The 20,176-nt window shown below is 46.9% G+C and overlaps 1 protein-coding gene across 3 annotated transcripts in view; it reads left to right on the plus strand.

Annotated features, from left to right (window-relative positions):
- LOC139553996 (alpha-actinin-1-like) overlaps positions 1-20,176 on the plus strand; it is a 118,371-nt gene that overhangs the window by 62,257 nt on the left and 35,938 nt on the right. For all 3 annotated transcript variants that reach the window (XM_071366851.1, XM_071366852.1, XM_071366853.1), the window contains exons 6-8: positions 4,524-4,602; positions 5,507-5,588; positions 8,641-8,726. In XM_071366851.1, the coding sequence (XP_071222952.1) occupies positions 4,524-4,602; positions 5,507-5,588; positions 8,641-8,726 (247 nt within the window). The remainder of the gene's footprint in view (positions 1-4,523; positions 4,603-5,506; positions 5,589-8,640; positions 8,727-20,176) is intronic.

The following is a 20,176-nucleotide window of genomic DNA, read 5'->3' on the forward strand; positions in this document are numbered from 1 at the left end:
CTGAGCGGTGCTTGTCAGCTTTCATTCAAACTTTACTGCGTTTTGCCAGCAGCTCTTCGCAATGCTTAGCAACAGCACAGCGCTGTTTATGACTTCAAGCCTATCAACTCCCGAGATTAGATTGGCAATACTATAGTACCTATTAGAACATCCAATAGTCAAAGTCGACACGTCATAATTCCTATAATAACCACAACCTAAAACTTCTTACCTGGGAATATTGAAGACTCATGTTAAAAGGAACCACCAGCTTTCATATGTTCTCATGTTCTGAGCAAGGAACTTAAACGTTAGCTTTCTTACATAGCACATATTGCACTTTTACTTTCTTCTCCAACACTGTGTTTTTGCATTATTTAAACCAAATTGAACATGTTTCATTATTTATTTGAGGCTAAATTGATTTTTATTTATGTATTATATTGAGTTACAATAAAATGTTTAATTGTTCATTCAGTATTGTTGTAATTGTCATTATTACAAATATATATACAAATCGGTATCGTCTTTTTTTAGTCCTCCAATAATCTGTATCAATTATAGCCGTTGAAAAATCATAATCGGTCGACCTCTAGTGTGTATAGTTTTCTAGTGTCTAGATGGAATTTGTGTTCCTTGTCCTGGGAACTGGGATTTACTGTCAGGGCCCATGTCTGACAGAATCTGTGCAGAATATCTAGGTGCTGTAGGCCCTTGTTGGTGGGGGACAAAAGCACCAGATCATCAGCAAACAGTAGACATATCGACTTCGGATTCTAGTAGGGTCAGGCCGGGTGCTGCAGACTGTTCTAGTGCCCTCGCCAATTTGTTGATATATACAGTACCAGTCAAAAGTTTGGACACACATACTCATTCAAGGTTTTTATTATTTTATTTTTTTACTATTTTCTACATTGTAGAATAATAGTGAAGACATCAAAACTATGGAATAACACTTATGGAATCATGTAGTTACCAAACAAGTGTTAAACAAATCAAAATATATTTTAGATTTTAGATTCTTCAAAGTAGCCACCCTTTGCCTTGATGAAAGCTTTGCACACTTTGCTCAGTACATTGTTTTCATTGAGGAAATGTACGAGTCTACTGTTAATGATAATGCAGAGGATTTTCCCAAGGTTGCTGTTGACGCACATCCCACGGTAGTTATTGGGGTCAAATTTGTCTAAAGCTTTGTGGATTGGGGTGATCAATACTTGGTTCCAAACATTGGGGAAGAAGCCAGAGCTGAGGATGATGTTAAAGAGTTTAAGTATAGCCAATTGGAATTTGTGGTCTGTATATTTGATAATTTCATTGAGGATACCATCAACACCACAGGCCTTTTTGGGTTGGAGGGTTTTATTTTGTCCTGTAGCTCATTCAAGGTAATTGGAGAATCCAGTGGGTTCTGGTAGTCTTTAATAGTTGATTCTAAGATTTGTAATTGATCATGAATATGTTTTTGCTGTTTGTTCTTTGTGATAGAGCCCAAAAGATTGGAGAAATGATTTATCCACACATCTCCATTTTGGATAGATAACTCTTTGTGTTGTTGTTAGTTTAGTGTTTTCCAATTTTCCCAGAATTGGTAAGAGTCTATGGATTCTTCAATTACATTGAGCTGATTTCTGACGTGCTGTTCCTTCTTTTTCCGTAGTGTATGTCTGTATTGTTTTAGTGATTCACCAGTGAAGGCGTAGACTCAGGTTTTCTGGGTCTCTATGTTTTTGGTTGGACAGGTTTCTCTATTTCTTTCTTAGGTTATTGCATTCTTCATCAAACCATTTGTCATTGATGTTCATTTTCTTAGGTCTGCTGGACATTTTTAGATTTGACAGGGAAGCTGAGAGGTCAAATAAACTGTTTAGGTTTTCTACTGCCAAGTTTACACCTTCACTATTACAGTGGAACGTTTTGTCCAGGAAGTTGTCTAAAAGGGATTGAATTTGTTGCCTAATTGTTTTTTGGCAGATTTCCACACTACTTTCCTTCCATCTATAGCATTTCTTAATGTTACTCAGTTCCTTTGGCTTTGATGCCTCATGATTGAGTATTGCTCTGTTCAAGTAGACTGTGATTTTGGTGTGGTCTGATAGTGGTGTCAGTGAACTGACTGTGAACGCTCTGAGAGACTCTGGGTTGAGGTCAGTGATAAAGTAGTCTACAATACTACTGCCAAGAGATGAGCTATAGGTGTACCTACCATAGGAGTCCCCTCGAAGCCTACCATTGACTGTGTACATACCCAGCGTGCGACAGAGCTGCAGGAGTTGTGACCCGTTGTTGTTGGTTATGTTGTCATAGTTGTGTCTAGGGGGGAATATGGGGGAGGGAATACTGTCACTGGCATTTAGGTCGACACAGTCTAGTACATGTCATTTGGCCTGGAAATAATTGATTTCCCCCTCCAGGATGGAGCTGTCATCGTTAAAGTATGGGGATTCTAGTGGGGGGATATAGGTAGCACACATGAGGACATTTTTCTCTGTTGAGATAATTTCCTTATTAATTCATAGCCAGATGTAAAATGTTCCTGTTTTGATTAATTTAATGGAGTGAGTTAGGTTTGCTCTATACCAAATTTGCATACCCCCCCCGAGTCCCTTCCCTGTTTCAGACCTGGTAGTTTGGTGGATGGGACTACCAGCTCTCTGTAACCGAGAGGGCAACCAGTGGGTCATGCTCCTCTATACCATGTTTCTTGTAGAATGGCAATTCCTGTATTTCTTATTTCCTTGATGAAGTCTTGGTTCCTGCTCTCTCTCTCTCTCTTTCTGTCTCTCTCTCTCTCTCTCTCTCTCTTCTCTCCTGTTTTACTAACACAGTGGCCGGCTGTGTGTGATCTAACATGCTCCTCCATTGTTTTTCCACCTGGCTCTATGGACACCAGCCCTGACTCAGAGGATGGTCAGACCTGACTCTATGGACACCAGCCCTGACTCAGAGACTGGTCAGACCTGACTCTATGGACACCAGCCCTGACTCAGAGGCTGGTCAGACCTGGCTCTATGGACACCAGCCCTTACTCAGAGGATGGTCAGACCTGGCTCTATGAACACCAGCCCTGACTCAGAGGCTGATCAGACCTGACTCTATGGACACCAGCCCTGACTCAGAGACTGGTCAGACCTGACTCTATGGACACCAGCCCTGACTCAGAGGCTGATCAGACCTGGCTCTATGAACACCAGCCCTGACTCAGAGACTCGTCAGACCTGGCTCTATGAACACCAGCCCTGACTCAGAGACTGGTCAGACCTGGCTCTATGGACACCAGCCCTGACTCAGAGGATTAGAGCTTGTTGTGTAATGAGGACAGGATGGCTGTAGAGATCATCTTTCACGTCATATGGAGTAGATTATCTGACATGGAAATACTTAGTCTTCTAGAAGGATGGACAGGGAGGGACGGGGGGAGACGGGGAGGGACAGGGAGAGATGGGGAGAGACGGGGAGGGACAGGGAAAGATGGGGAGAGAGACAGGGGGAGAGACGGGGAGAGAGACAGGGGGAGAGACAGGGGGAGAGACAGAGAGAGGCAGGGAGAGAGACAGGCAGAGACGGGGAGGGACAGGGAGAGACGGGGAGGGACAGGGAGAGACGGGGAGGGACAGGGAGAGACGGGGAGGGACAGGGAGAGACGGGGAGAGAGACAGGGAGGGACAGGGAGAGAGACAGGGAGAGAGACAGGGAGAGAGACGGAGAGAGACAGGGGGAGAGACAGGGGGAGAGACAGGGGGAGGCAGGGAGAGAGACGGGCAGAGACGGGGAGGGACAGGGAGGGACGGGGAGGGACAGGGAGGGACAGGAAGAGACGGGGAGAGACGGGGAGGGACAGAGAGAGACGGGGAGGGACGGGGAGAGACGGGGAGAGACGGGGAGGGACGGGGAGAGACGGGGAGACGGGGAGGGACGGGGAGGGACGGGGAAGGACGGGGAGAGACGGGGAGGGACGGGGAGAGACGGGGAGGGACGGGGAGAGAGACGGGGAGAGACGGGGAGAGACACGGGGAAAGATGGGGAGAGAGACAGGGGGAGAGACACGGGGAGAGACAGGGAGGGACAGGGAGAGAGACAGGGAGAGAGACAGGGAGAGATGGGTAGAGACAGGGAGGGACAGGGAGAGAGACAGGGAGAGACGGGGGAAAGACAGGGAGAGACAGGGAGGGACAGGGAGAGAGACAGGTCAACATGATGTTAAATTAAATAAAGGTTAGGTATTCCTCAGTGCTGGTCTAGAGCTAAGGACATGATTGTCATGATTTTGTCTTTCTCTCTCTCTCTCTCTCTCTCTCTCTCTCTCTCTCTCTCTCTCTCTCTCTGTCTCTCTGTCTCTCTGTCTCTCTGTCTCTCTGTCTCTCTGTCTCTCTGTCTCTCTCTCTCTCTCTCTCTCTCTCTCTCTCTCTCTCTCTCTGTCTCTCTGTCTCTCTGTCTCTGTGTCTCTGTCTCTGTCTCTCTCTCTGTCTCTCTCTCTGTCTCTCTGTCTCTGTCTCTGTCTCTGTCTCTGTCTCTGTCTCTGTCTCTGTCTCTCTCTCTCTCAGCTGGAAAGATGGGTTGGGATTCTGTGCTCTCATTCACAGACACCGTCCAGAGCTCATTGACTATGGCAAGCTACGCAAGGTGAGAGACTAATGCCCTGATGATACATTTACACAGAACCACTTACTGACTGACACACACAGAACCATATAGACCAACCCTCTCTCCTCTGGGACCACCTGACCTTTCAACAGTGCTGTAACCACACCTAACCAGGTGGTCTGATCCCCCTCCTGTTTATTCTCCTGGAACAGTACTGTAACCACACCTAACCAGGTGGTCTGATCCCCTCCTGTTTATTCTCCTGGAACAGTACTGTAACCACACCTAACCAGGTGGTCTGATCTCGTCCTGTTTATTCTCCTGGAACAGTACTGTAACCACACCTAACCAGGTGGTCTGATCCCCTCCTGTTTATTCTCCTGGAACAGTACTGTAACCACACCTAACCGGGTGGTCTGATCTCCTCCTGTTTATTCTCCTGGAACAGTACTGTAACCACACCTAACCAGGTGGTCTGATCTCCTCCTGTTTATTCTCCTGGAACAGTACTGAAACCACACCTAACCAGGTGGTCTGATCCCCTCCTGTTTATTCTCCTGGAACAGTACTGTAACCACACCTAACCAGGTGGTCTGATCCCCTCCTGTTTATTCTCCTGGAACAGTACTGTAACCACACCTAACCAGGTGGTCTGATCCCCTCCTGTTTATTCTCCTGGAACAGTACTGTAACCACACCTAACCAGGTGGTCTGATCTCCTCTGTTCTCCTGGAACAGTACTGTAACCACACCTAACCAGGTGGTCTGATCCCCTCCTGTTTATTCTCCTGGAACAGTACTGTAACCACACCTAACCAGGTGGTCTGATCTCCTCCTGTTTATTCTCCTGGAACAGTACTGTAACCACACCTAACCAGGTGGTCTGATCCCCTCCTGTTTATTCTCCTGGAACAGTACTGTAACCTTCTTCTCTCACCTGTAGGATGACCCCATGACCAACCTGAACACAGCCTTTGACGTGGCAGAGAAGTACCTGGACATTCCCAAGATGTTGGACGCTGAGGGTAAGAGCAGGAGGGTTTAAGGGTCAAGGAGGAAGTGAAGTCGAGACTGACGTGGCCGCCTTCCAGGCCGACTACATTGCAGACACATGGATAGGTGTTTAACACGTCGTATGAAATAGCCTTCTGTTATGGCTCGTAACCATAACCAGTCGGTCTGGAGCCCGACCGTGTTTCACTCAACCTTTCATGGTTTTTTAGCGGTATCTGGTTCTTAACAAGATATTTTGACCCCACAGACATTGTCTGGTCCGACCTCTGACTTTTCAGAATGTTGAAAGACAGAATGCACCGAGATGACAGAAGGCTTTGCTCTGATGTCTCTATTCTGAGTAAAATGTTGTCCCTGTTCCTCATTTTAAACTGGTTAGCTCTGTACCTAAATATAGATATCTTAGAGAGAGAGAGAGAGGGAGAAAGCAGAGACACAGAGAGAGAGAGAGACAGAAAGCGAGAGAGAGAGAGAGAGAGAGAGAGAGCGATAGAGAGAGCAAGAGAGAGAGAACGATAGAGAGAGAGCAGAGACACAGAGAGAGAGACAGAGAGCAGAGACACAGAGACACACAGAGAGAGAAAGAGAGGGAGAGAGAGAGAGCAGAGACACAGAGAGAGCAGAGACACAGAGAGAGCAGAGACACAGAGAGAGAGAGACACAGAGAGAGAGAGAGAGAGAGAGAGAGAGAGAGGGAGAGGGAGAGGGAGACAGAGAGGGAGAGGGAGAGGGAGACAGAGAGGGAGAGGGAGACAGAGAGGGAGAGGGAGACAGAGAGGGAGAGGGAGACAGAGAGGGAGAGGGAGACACAGAGAGACGGAGACGGAGACGGAGACGGAGAGGGAGACGGAGAGGGAGAGGGAGAGAGACACAGAGAGAGAGAGAGAGACACAGAGAGAGAGAGAGAGACACAGAGAGAGAGAGAGAGAGACACAGAGAGAGAGAGAGAGACACAGAGAGAGTGTGTGACCTTGTGTGAGTGAGTTTATTGAATTTTCTTTAGATTAGCACGCAATCTGGAGTGACTCAAAGTGGAGTTTCCCTTCCTGGATATTGTTATCCTGTTTTGATATCCTCAACTTTCATTTGTCAACCTGTCGTCATGTGACTGTGGGGTGGAACTGGAGGTCCAGTGTTCACCATAAAGTTGGATAGAGGGCACACTTTCAACAACACCTGTTAAAGGGAAGAAGAGAAATGGACGACTTTAAAGGTGCAGTTATAAATGTGATTTTCATGCAGTTTTAATGATATTTCCACACTATGAGGTCAGAATAACTCTAAAATTCAGAGAATGATGATAATCCCTTTTTATGTAAGAGCTTGTTTGAATAAAAAAAAAACTGGAATTTCAGCCTGTTCAGATGGGTTTGATTTTTTTCGTCCCAGATCATGACATGCTGTCATAGAAACAATCCCAGCAAACATGACGCCATTGGTCTCATTTCGATATTTGGTCTAGCCGACAAAAAGCCCAAACCAGCCAAACACGAGCTAGCCCGGCACATCTTAGCCCACAGCAATCCCACATCTGGCATTAGCGAGCAAACCTAATAAAGCTTTAGTGCCTAACTTTACACACGCGCCAAATAGACCTACACACCAATCGCAAAAATGCTTTTTGGAACGGGCAGAAAAAGTTAATGTCGATCCGCAGAGACAAAAATAACACTAAGAGAAAAGTCGCAAAATGGAGAGGTGAAAATAAAGAGAAGGGAGGGCCAGAAAAATCATGTCTGGGAAAGATTAGGTGACGTGGTAAAAGAGGATGATAGCAGTACTGTCTAAATCAAATCAAATCAAATTTTATTTGTCACGTGCCAAATGTGGAGGGCTGGCCTCAGGGCCACCTGCATTAGGGCCAATCTGGAGGGCTGGCCTCAGGGCCACCTGCATTAGGGCCAATGTGGAGCCGATGAGCATAGGTAAATTGGCCCTATGTGTGGGCTGATATTTTTGTCCGCATTGGACCAGCATCGTGCCAATGTGGACATGTTTGCTGGGATTAACGCAAAAATGTGGCCTCTATTCAACTCTATGGTCCTCATTTGTCTGTTGTGTTTTTCACCTGGCCAGAAGTAGCTGACTGTATATAGGGAAGAGGGTGTTTGCTGAGACACCCCCACTCTCTACTCCATGTCATTTATCTCTTGTGTTTATCTCCTCCATTTATCTCCTCCCTCCCCATCTTCTTCTTCCCCTCCCCAACCCCCTCCTCCATTCCCCCATCCTCCCTCCCTCTCTCCTGCCTGCTCCCCCATCCACCCCAACCTCTCCTACCCTACCTCCTCTCCTACCCAACCCCCCCTCCCGTATCCCCAACCCCCTCCTCCATCCCTAAACCCCTCCTCCATCCCCAACCCCCTCCTCCTCCTCCAACCCCAACCCCCTCCTCCTCCAACCCCAACCACCTCCTCCTCCATCCCCAACCACCCCCTCCTCCAACCCCAACCACCTCCTCCTCCATCCCCAACCACCTCTTCCTCCATCCCCAACCCCCTCCTCCATCCCCAACCCCCTCCTCCATCCCTAAACCCCTCCTCCTCCTCCAACCCCAACCCCCTCCTCCAACCCCAACCCCAACCCCCTCCTCCAACCCCAACCCCAACCCCCTCCTCCAACCCCAACCCCCTCCTCCTCCATCCCCAACCCCCTCCTCCAACCCCAATCCCCTCCCTATCCTCCTCCTCCCTCCCCAACACCCTCCCCATCCTCTTCATCCCCTCCCCAACCCCCTCCTCCAACCCCAACCCCAACCCCCTCCTCCAACCCCAACCCCCTCCTCCTCCAACCCCCTCCTCCTCCATCCCCAACCCCCTCCTCCATCCCCAACCCCCTCCCCCTCCTCCAACCCCAACACCAATCCCCTCCCTCTCCCCCTCCTCCCTCCCCAACACCCTCCCCATCCTCTTCATCCCCTCCCTATCCCCCTCCCCCAACCCCCTCCTCCTCCATCCCCAACCCCCAACCCCCTCCTCCATCATCCCCAACCCCCAACCCCCTCCTTCATCCCCAACCCCATCCTCTTCCTCCCCTCCCTATCCTCCTCCTCTCTTTCTCCAGACATCGTGGGCACGGCCCGCCCGGATGAGAAGGCCATCATGACCTACGTATCTAGCTTCTACCACGCCTTCTCTGGTGCTCAAAAGGTATCCCAGGATGCATCACTCCACCACTCGTCTGTCTGTCTGTCTGTCTGTCTGTCTGTCTGTCTGTCTGTCTGTCTGTCTGTCTGTTCTAACCCTAACCTCCACATGCATGATCTGTTGTTACGATACCGAGCACCAGCCAGCCGTTCTTCAGTCAGTCAGACCAGCCAGCCGTTCTTCAGTCAGTCAGACCAGCCAGCCATTCTCCAGTCAGTCAGACCAGCCAGCCGTTCTCCAGTCAGTCAGACAATTACAACTGCGCTCCTTCTTGGATTAATCACCTTTCCAGACAGACACACAAACCGCTTTACGTAGCAAGGGGGGATAAACTCCCCTCACCTCAACTACCACCAATGTTTACTGGTGACAGTCACCGTTGACTGTTTTCATTGGATCTCTAGGTACACCACCTGTTTATTAGGTACACCACCTGTTAAATGGTTCACTCCTACAGACAGTGGCCAGTTTATTAGGTACACCACCTGTTAAATGGTTCACTCCTACAGACAGTTGGCAGTTTATTAGGTACACCACCTGTTAAATGGATCGCTCCTACCGACAGTGAGTCACGTGACCGTGGCTTGCTAGATAAAGCAGGCAGACAGGCATCGAGGCATTCAGTTACTGTTTGTTTAACATTCGAACGGGAAAAAGGAGTGACCTAAGCGACTTCGAGTGCGTAATGACCGTCGGCGCCAGGCGCGCCGGTTCCAGGATCTCAGAAATGGCTTCCTGGGCTTTTCACACACGACACGTGTCTAAGGGTTTACAGAGAACGGTGCAAAAAGAATTCCAAACATTCAGTCACCAGCAGTCCTGTGGATGGAAACAGCTTGTTGATGAGAGTCACCAGCAGTCCTGTGGATGGAAACAGCTTGTTGATGAGAGGTGGAAGGAGAACGGCAAGAAACGGGCCACAAACAGACAAATAACAGCGCAGTACAACAGTAGTGTGCAGAACGGCGTCTCGGAACGCACAACTCGTCGGTCCTGGTCACTGATGGACTATTGCAGCAGACGACCACCCCGGGTTCCTATCAGTTAAAAACAAGAAGAAGAGGCTCCAGTGGACAGGCGATCACCCCGGGTTCCTATCAGCTAAAAACAAGAAGAAGAGGCTCCAGTGGGCAGGCGATCACCCCGGGTTCCTATCAGCTAAAAACAAGAAGAAGAGGCTCCAGTGGGCAGGCGATCACCCCGGGTTCCTATCAGCTAAAAACAAGAAGAAGAGGCTCCAGTGGGCAGGCGATCACCCCGGGTTCCTATCAGCTAAAAACAAGAAGAAGAGGCTCCAGTGGGCAGGCGATCACCCCGGGTTCCTATCAGCTAAAAACAAGAAGAAGAGGCTCCAGTGGGCAGGCGATCACCCCGGGTTCCTATCAGCTAAAAACAAGAAGAAGAGGCTCCAGTGGGCAGGCGACCACCCCGGGTTCCTATCAGCTAAAAACAAGAAGAAGAGGCTCCAGTGGGCAGGCGATCACCCCGGGTTCCTATCAGCTAAAAACAAGAAGAAGAGTCTCCAGTGGGCAGGCGATCACCCCGGGTTCCTATCAGCTAAAAACAAGAAGAAGAGGCTCCAGTGGGCAGGCGATCACCAACACTGGACAATTGAGGAGCGGAGAAACATTGCCTGGTCCGACAAATCCCTGTTCCTGTCGCGTCATGCTGATGGCAGAGTCAGGATTTGGCGAAAGCAGCATGAGTCCATGGCCCCTGGTGTAAACAGTACAGGCTAGTGGTGGCGATGCTCCCCATCCAACCTGACAGAGCTTGAGAGGATCTGCAGAGAAGAATGAGAGAAACTCCCCAAATACAGGTGTGCCAAGCTTGTAGCATCAAACCCAAGAAGACCTGAGGCTGTAATCGCTGCCAAAGGTTCTTCAACAAAGTACTGAGTGAAGGGTCTGAATACTTATGTAAATGTGATATTTTCATTTATTTTTTATTTTTATACATTTGCAAAAAAATGTATAAACCTGTTTTTGCTTTGTAGTTATGGGGTAATGTGTGTAGATTGATTAGGGGGGAAAAAACAATTGAATCCATTTTAGAATAAGACTGTAACGTAACAAAATGTAGAATAAATGAAGGGGTCTGAATACTTTCCGAATGTGTTTTATTTACAGGTAATACAATATAAACAGAAAGCAGGTGTTTCCACACAAGTGTCGTTCCTGAGTGAATTAAGCAATTAACATCCCATCATGCTTAGCGGTGTACAAATGCTCGGCAGGCCGTTCTTTTTTTGCTACCATGGCTATGCCCACATAGGATGACAATGCCCCTATCCACAGGGTCCCTGAATGGTTTGGTGAGCATGCCAACGATGTAAACCATATGGCCATGGCCTTCTCCATCACCAGATCTCAAACCTATTGAACACTTATGGGGAGATTCTGGAGCGGAGCCTGAGACAACAGAACACCAAATTAACACCAAATTAACACCAAATTAACACCAAATTTCTCATCTAAGAATTATGTTGTATCCCTCCAATAGAGTTCCAGACACTTGTAGAAACTATGGTAGAATATTCTCATCTTTATGCCAAAACGTGATTTGTGTGTTTTTCATTGGTTCTCAACACAGATTTTTGTGTGGGGCGGCAGGGTAGCCTAGCGGTTAGAGTGTAGAGGCGGCAGGGTAGCCTAGTGGTTAGAGTGTAGGGGCGGCAGGGTAGCCTAGCGGTTAGAGTGTAGGGGCGGCAGGGTAGCCTAGCGGTTAGAGTGTAGAGGTGGCAGGTAGCCTAGCGGTTAGAGTGTAGAGGCGGCAGGGTAGCCTAGCGGTTAGAGTGTAGGGGCGGCAGGGTAGCCTAGCGGTTAGAGTGTAGAGGCGGCAGGGTAGCCTAGTGGTTAGAGTGTAGGGGCGGCAGGGTAGCCTAGCGGTTAGAGTGTAGGGGCGGCAGGGTAGCCTAGCGGTTAGAGTGTAGGGGCGGCAGGGTAGCCTAGCGGTTAGAGTGTAGAGGTGGCAGGTAGCCTAGCGGTTAGAGTGTAGAGGTGGCAGGGTAGCCTAGTGGTTAGAGTGTAGAGGTGGCAGGTAGCCTAGCGGTTAGAGTGTAGAGGCGGCAGGGTAGCCTAGCGGTTAGAGTGTATAGGTGGCAGGTAGCCTAGTGGTTAGAGTGTAGAGGTGGCAGGTAGCCTAGTGGTTAGAGCGTAGAGGTAGCAGCGTAGCCTAGTGGTTAGAGCGTAGAGGCGGCAGCGTAGCCTAGCGGTTAGAGTGTAGAGGTGGCAGCGTAGCCTAGCGGTTAGAGCGTTGGACTAGTAACCGAAAGGTTGCAAGTTCGAATCCCCCAGTTGACAAGGTACAAATCTGTCGTTCTGCCCCTGAACAAGGCAGTTAACCCACTGTTCCTAGGCCGTCATTGAAAATAAGAATGTTTTCTGAACTGACTTGCCTAGTTAAATAAAGGTCAAATGTGATACCCTTTAGTCTCCACAGTGTTAGATTGTCTCAGGGTATGATGATTACTTCCTAGTGTGCGGTACATCTGGTGAACAACTTCAGTTCAGTGATGTGTTCCATTTCTTCTTCTCTGACAACTGAGAGGGAGCGCAGAGGAGGGCTGCATTTATATAAGGTCATTTCACTGGAGAGGAGACGAGCAGACTAGAACACACACACACACCGCACGCACACACACACACACACACACACACACACACACACACACACACACACACACACACACACACACACACACACACACCGCACACACACACACACACACACACACACACACACACACACACACACACACACCGCACACACACACACACACACACACACACACACACACACACACACACACACACACACACACACACACACACACACACACACACACACACACACACACACACACACACACACACACACACGATCTGTTTATACTTGGAAGAGAGGATGCAGTCACTGTCTTCCTTTATTATCTCTGTCTTCCTTTATTCTCTCTGTACAGTAGTGGTTGTTAATGGAGACCGCAGAAACAGTAATGGTTGCTAATGGAGACCCAAGTAAACAAACAGATAAACAAACCAAACCTGGTCAGCCTGTAGACAATGACTAGAGCCTGTTGTCTCCCTCGTGTCTGACTGTTCTGCTCCCCCTGCTGGACCCTTTTGTCTCTGCACATCTTTACTCTGCTTTCTCTTCTTCTCCTTCTCCTCCTCCCCCTGTTCCCTCTGTTCCGTCTATATACAGTCCATATACAGTCTATATACCTTCTATATACAGTCTATATACAGTCCATATTCAGTCTATATACAGTCTATATACCGTCTATATACAGTCTATATACCGTCTATATACAGTCTATATACAGTCCATATACAGTCTATATACCTTCTATATACAGTCTATATACAGTCCATATTCAGTCTATATACAGTCTATATACAGTCTATATACCGTCTATATACAGTCTATATACCGTCTATATACAGTCCATATACAGTCCATATACAGTCCATATACCTTCTATATACAGTCTATATACAGTCCATATTCAGTCTATATACAGTCTATATACCGTCTATATACAGTCTATATACAGTCCATATTCAGTCTATATACAGTCTATATACCGTCTATATACAGTCTATATACAGTCCATATACAGTCTATATACAGTCTATATACAGTCTATATACAGTCCATATACAGTCTATATACCGTCTATGTACAGTCTATATACAGTCCATATACAGTCTATATACCGTCTATATACAGTCCATATACAGTCCATATACAGTCTATATACAGTCTATATACAGTCTATATACAGTCTATATACAGTCCATATACAGTCTATATACCGTCTATGTACAGTCCATATACAGTCTATATACAGTCCATATACAGTCTATATTCAGTCTATATACAGTCTATATACAGTCTATACATTGGACATAAATGACTGTAAAAACACCAGGAAATCAGCTCCAAGTGATTTTAATTTCTGAAAAATGTTCCCTAGTATAATAAAGAGACGTGATCGTATACAAATGTCAGCAAGATTTGAAATTTATGATGTTTTAGTCAAATATTATATCTGTTAGGGCTTCTTGCAGTTCATGATTTGTAAAGTTCCGGCCCCCCCGATCATCCACTCAAGAAAATAAATAATCCCCCTGCTGAATATAGTTGATGATCCCTGCACTATGGTCATCGTGAGTTATTGTGACTACAGGAGTTGGTAAGCTGCTCAAACCAGATCTGGGACCAGGTTATGTTGCCTCTGCTCCTGGGGCAGGAGAGGAGCTAGCTAGCTGAGCTGGACATCCTGCCTACCTGGCTGGCCTTTTAAGGCAGCTCCTTCGTTGCTCCCTCTCTCCCTGGGCCTCGGACAAAAAACGCACTCACACACACGCATATGTCACGAGACACACACACATGTGCTCACGCACGCACACTGAACACACACACACACAGGCACACACACATGCCTTAGAGCATATCTTCCACCCAGCCAAGCCAAGTTTCCCCCCATGATCCTAACAAAGGAGGCTGGAGCCTTCTCTCTCTCTCTCTCTCTCTCTCTCTCTCTCTCTCTAACTCTAACTCTCTAACTCTCTAACTCTCTAACTCTCTAACTCTCTCTCTCTCTCTCTCTCTCTCTCTCTCTCTCTCTCTCTCTCTCTCTCTCTCTCTCTCTCTCTCTCTCTCTCAATTCAATTCAATTCAAGGGGCTTTATTGGCATGGGAAACATGTGTTAACATTGCCAAAGCAAGTGAGGTAGGTAATATACAAAAGACAAATAAACAATAAAAATGAACAGTAAACATTACACATACAGAAGTTTCAAAACAATAAAGACATTACAAATGTCATATTATATATATGCAGTGTTGTAACAATGTACAAATGGTTAAAGCACACAAGTTAAAATAAATAAACATAAATATGGGTTGTATTTACAGTGGTGTTTGTTCTTCACTGGTTGCCCTTTTCTTGTGGCAACAGGTCACAAATCTTGCTGCTGTGATGGCACACTGTGGAATTTCACCCAGTAGATAAGGGAGTTTATCAAAATTGGATTTGTTTTCGAATTCTTTGTGGATCTGTGTAATCTGAGGGAAATATGTCTCTCTAATATGGTCATACATTGGGCAGGAGGTTAGGAAGTGCAGCTCAGTTTCCACCTCATTTTGTGGGCAGTGTGCACATAGCCTGTCTTCTCTTGAGAGCCATGTCTGCCTACGGCGGCCTTTCTCAATAGCAAGGCTATGCTCACTGAGTCTGTACATAGTCAAAGCTTTCCTTAAGTTTGGGTCAGTCACAGTGGTCAGGTATTCTGCCACTGTGTACTCTCTGTTTAGGGCCAAATAGCATTCTAGTTTGCTCTGTTTTTTTGTTAATTCTTTCCAATGTGTCAAGTAATTATCTTTTTGTTTTCTCATGATTTGGTTGGGTCTAATTGTGCTGTTGTCCTGGGGCTCTGTGGGGTGTGTTTGTGTTTGTGAACAGAGCCCTAGGACCAGCTTGCTTAGGGGACTCTTCTCCAGGTTCATCTCTCTGTAGGTGATGGCTTTGTTATGGAAGGTTTGGGAATCGCTTCCTTTTAGGTGGTTGTAGAATTTAACGGCTCTTTTCTGGATTTTGATAATTAGTGGGTATCGGCCTAATTCTGCTCTGCATGCATTATTTGGTGTTCTACGTTGTACACGGAGGATATTTTTGCAGAATTCTGCATGCAGAGTCTCAATTTGGTGTTTGTCCCATTTTGTGAAATCTTGGTTGGTGAGCGGACCCCAGACCTCACAACCATAAAGGGCAATGGGCTCTATGACTGATTCAAGTATTTTTAGCCAGATCCTAATTGGTATGTTGAAATTTATGTTCCTTTTGATGGCATAGAAGGCCCTTCTTGCCTTGTCTCTCAGATCGTTCACAGCTTTGTGGAAGTTACCTGTGGTGCTGATGTTTAGGCCGAGGTATGTATAGTTTTTTGTGTGCTCTAGGGCAACGGTGTCTAGATGGAATTTGTGGTCCTGGTGACTGGACCTTTTTTGGAACACCATTATTTTGGTCTTACTGAGATTTACTGTCAGGGCCCAGGTCTGACAGAATCTGTGCAGAAGATCTAGGTGCTGCTGTAGGCCCTCCTTGGTTGGTGACAGAAGCACCAGATCATCAGCAAACAGTAGACATTTGACTTCGGATTCTAGTAGGGTGAGACCGGGTGCTGCAGACTGTTCTAGTGCCCGCGCCAATTCGTTGATATATATGTTGAAGAGGGTGGGGCTTAAGCTGCATCCCTGTCTCACCCCACGACCCTGTGTGAAGAAATGTGTGTGTTTTTTGCCAATTTTAACCGCACACTTGTTGTTTGTGTACATGGATTTTATAATGTCGTATGTTTTACCCCCAACACCACTTTCCATCAATTTGTATAGCAGACCCTCATGCCAAATTGAGTCGAAGGCTTTTTTGAAATCAACAAAGCATGAGAAGACTTTGCCTTTGTTTTGGTTTGTTTGGTTGTCAATTAGGGTGTGTAGGGTGAATACATGGTCTGTTGTACGGTAATTTGGTAAAAAGCCAATTTGACATTTGCTCAGTACATTGTTTTCATTGAGGAAATGTACGAGTCTGCTGTTAATGATAATGCAGAGTATTTTCCCAAGGTTACTGTTGACGCATATTCCACGGTAGTTATTGGGGTCAAATTTGTCTCCACTTTTGTGGATTGGGGTGATCAGTCCTTGGTTCCAAATATTGGGGAAGATGCCAGAGCTAAGGACGATGTTAAAGAGTTTTAGTATAGCCAATTGGAATTTGTTGTCTGTATATTTGATCATTTCATTAAGGATACCATCAACACCACAGGCCTTTTTGGGTTTGAGGGTTTTTATTTTGTCCTGTAACTCATTCAAGGTAATTGGAGAATCCAATGGGTTCTGGTAGTCTTTAATAGTTGATTCTAGGATTTGTATTTGATCATGTATATGTTTTTGTTCTTTATTCTTTGTTATAGAGCCAAAAAGATTGGAGAAGTGGTTTACCCATACATCTCCATTTTGGATAGATAATTCTTCGTGTTGTTGTTTGTTTAGTGTTTTCCAATTTTCCCAGAATTGGTTAGAGTCTATGGAGTCTTCAATTACATTGAGCTGATTTCTGACGTGCTGTTCCTTCTTTTTCCGTAGTGTATTTCTGTATTGTTTTAGTGATTCGCCATAGTGAAGGCGTAGACTCAGGTTTTCCGGGTCTCTATGTTTTTGGTTGGACAGGTTCCTCAATTTATTTCTTAGATTTTTGCATTCTTTATCAAACCATTTGTCATTGTTGTTCATTTTCTTCGGTTTTCTATTTGAGATTTTTAGATTTGATAGGGAAGCTGAGAGGTCAAATATACTGTTAAGATTTTCTACTGCCAAGTTTACACCTTCACTATTGCAGTGGAACATTTTACCCAGGAAGTTGTCTAAAAGGGATTGAATTTGCTGTTGCCTAATTGTTTTTTGGTAGGTTTCCAAACTGCATTCCTTCCATCTATAGCATTTCTTAATGTTACTCAGTTCCTTTGGCTTTGATGCCTCATGATTGAGTATTGCTCTGTTCAAGTAGACTGTGATTTTGCTGTGGTCTGATAGGGGTGTCAGTGGGCTGACTGTGAACGCTCTGAGAGACTCTGGGTTGAGGTCAGTGATAAAGTAGTCTACAGTGCTACTGCCAAGAGATGAGCTATAGGTGAACCTACCATAGGAGTCCCCTCGAAGCCTACCATTGACTATGTACATACCCAGCGTGCGACAGAGCTGCAGGAGTTGTGACCCGTTTTTGTTGGTTATGTTGTCATAGTTGTGCCTAGGGGGGCATATGGGGGAGGGAATGCTGTCACCTGCAGGCAGGTGTTTGTCCCCCTGTGTGCTGAGGGTGTCAGGTTCTTGTCCAGTTCTGGCATTTAGGTCGCCACAGACTAATACATGTCCCTGGGCCTGGAAATGATTGATTTCCCCCTCCAGGATGGAGAAGCTGTCTTTATTAAAGTATGGGGATTCTAGTGGGGGGATATAGGTAGCACACAGGAGGACATTTTTCTCTGTTAAGATAATTTCCTTTTGAATTTCTAGCCAAATGTAAAATGTTCCTGTTTTGATTAATTTAATGGAGTGAGTTAGGTCTGCTCTATACCAAATTAGCATTCCCCCTGAGTCCCTTCCCTGTTTCACACCTGGTAGTTTGGTGGATGGGACTACCAGCTCTCTGTAACCTAGAGGGCAACCAGTGGGTCCGTCTCCGCTATACCATGTTTCTTGCAGGATGACAATGTCTGCATTACCGATTTCTTTGGTGAAGTCCGTGTTCCTGCTCTTTAGGCCAAAGGCAGATGACCTCAGGCCTTGGATATTCCAGGATGATATAGTGAAGGCTTTTTGTTCCATAAAGTGTCCAATGTTGTTGGCCGTGTGGTTTGGCCTCATCTCTCTCTCTCTCTCTCTCTCCCTCTCTCTCTCTCTCTCTCTCTCTCTCTCTCTCTCTCTCTCTCTCTCTCTCTCTCTCTCTCTCTAACTCTCTCTCTCTCTCTCCCTCTCTCTCTCTGTCTGTCTGTCACTATCTCTCTCTCTCTCTTCCTCCCTCTCTCCCCCTCTCCCCCTTTCTCTGTCTGTCTCTCTGTCTCTCTCTCTCTCTCTCTCTCTCTCTCTCTCTCTCTCTCTCTCTCTCTCTCCCCCCTCTTTGTCATTCCCTCTGTCTCTCCCTCTCTGTCCTTCTCTTTCTCTTTCTCTCTCTGTCTCTGTAAAGGATGTCACTGTGTGACTAATGGGAGGCATGTTAATAAAGAAAACAATTGTTTTCTTTCTTCTCTTAGATGCATTATTTTAGGCCTATAGGTCGATTAGAGGCATTATTTTAGGCCTATAGGTCGATTAGAGACATTATTTTAGTCCTATATGTTGATTAGAGGCATTATTTTAGGCCTATAGGTCTATTTAGGATTCTGGATTCACTGCAGTTGGTAGGAAGGCTTTTATGTCCCATTGTGTTGCATGTGTACAACACAAACGTACACAGTCCAAAATCAACCTCTGTTTTTTGCATGTTGCCTATAAGCTTTACTCCACTTCCTGTTTCCTCTATACCTTCTGTACCTCTGCTCCTGTGTTTGGACGAGGAATGTCTCTCTGTCTCTGATGAAACTATAAAGAAATATGTTGTAAAACTTATGAAGATAAAAAGTACCTGTTTATAAAAGTTATGAAGTTAGAAAGGGTATATTATAAAATGTATAAAAATAGGTTCTGTTATAGAAGTGTCTCCCAGTGAGATTTAAACACACCACTCTAGCCCTCCCAGCTCTGTACCTGTATGTAGGTAGTAGAGGCCGTAACGCTACATTAGACCATTCTATTAAAAGACAGTGGTGCAGGGAGGAAGTTGCCCTAGGATAGTGGTGCAGGGAGGAAGTTGCCCTAGGACAGTGGTGCAGGGAGGAAGTTGCCCTAGGACAGTGGTGCAGGGAGGAAGTTGCCCTAGGACAGTGGTGCAGGGAGGAAGTTGCCCTAGGACAGTGGTGCAGGGAGGAAGTTGCCCTAGGATAGTGGTGCAGGGAGGAAGTTGCCCTAGGATAGTGGTGCAGGGAGGAAGTTGCCCTAGGATAGTGGTGCAGGGAGGAAGTTGCCCTAGGACAGTGGTGCAGGGAGGAAGTTGCCCTAGGACAGTGGTGCAGGGAGGAAGTTGCCCTAGGATAGTGGTGCAGGGAGGAAGTTGCCCTAGGACAGTGGTGCAGGGAGGAAGTTGCCCTAGGATAGTGGTGCAGGGAGGAAGTTGCCCTAGGACAGTGGTGCAGGGAGGAAGTTGCCCTAGGATAGTGGTGCAGGGAGGAAGTTGCCCTAGGACAGTGGTGCAGGGAGGAAGTTGCCCTAGGATAGTGGTGCAGGGAGGAATTTGCCCTAGGATAGTGGTGCAGGGAGGAAGTTGCCCTAGGACAGTGGTGCAGGGAGGAAGTTGCCCTAGGATAGTGGTGCAGGGAGGAAGTTGCCCTAGGATAGTGGTGCAGGGAGGAAGTTGCCCTAGGACAGTGGTGCAGGGAGGAAGTTGCCCTAGGATAGTGGTGCAGGGAGGAAGTTGCCCTAGGACAGTGGTGCAGGGAGGAAGTTGTCCTAGGACAGTGGTGCAGGGAGGAAGTTGCCCTAGGATAGTGGTGCAGGGATGAAGTTGTCCTAGGACAGTGGTGCAGGGAGGAAGTTGCCCTAGGACAGTGGTGCAGGGAGGAAGTTGCCCTAGGATAGTGGTGCAGGGAGGAAGTTGCCCTAGGATAGTGGTGCAGGGAGGAAGTTGCCCTAGGACAGTGGTGCAGGGAGGAAGTTGCCCTAGGATAGTGGTGCAGGGAGGAAGTTGCCCTAGGACAGTGGTGCAGGGAGGAAGTTGCCCTAGGACAGTGGTGCAGGGAGGAAGTTGCCCTAGGACAGTGGTGCAGGGAGGAAGTTGCCCTAGGACAGTGGTGCAG

This window comes from Salvelinus alpinus, chromosome 25 (genome assembly GCF_045679555.1).
Source record: "Salvelinus alpinus chromosome 25, SLU_Salpinus.1, whole genome shotgun sequence".
Lineage (NCBI taxonomy): Eukaryota > Metazoa > Chordata > Actinopteri > Salmoniformes > Salmonidae > Salvelinus > Salvelinus alpinus.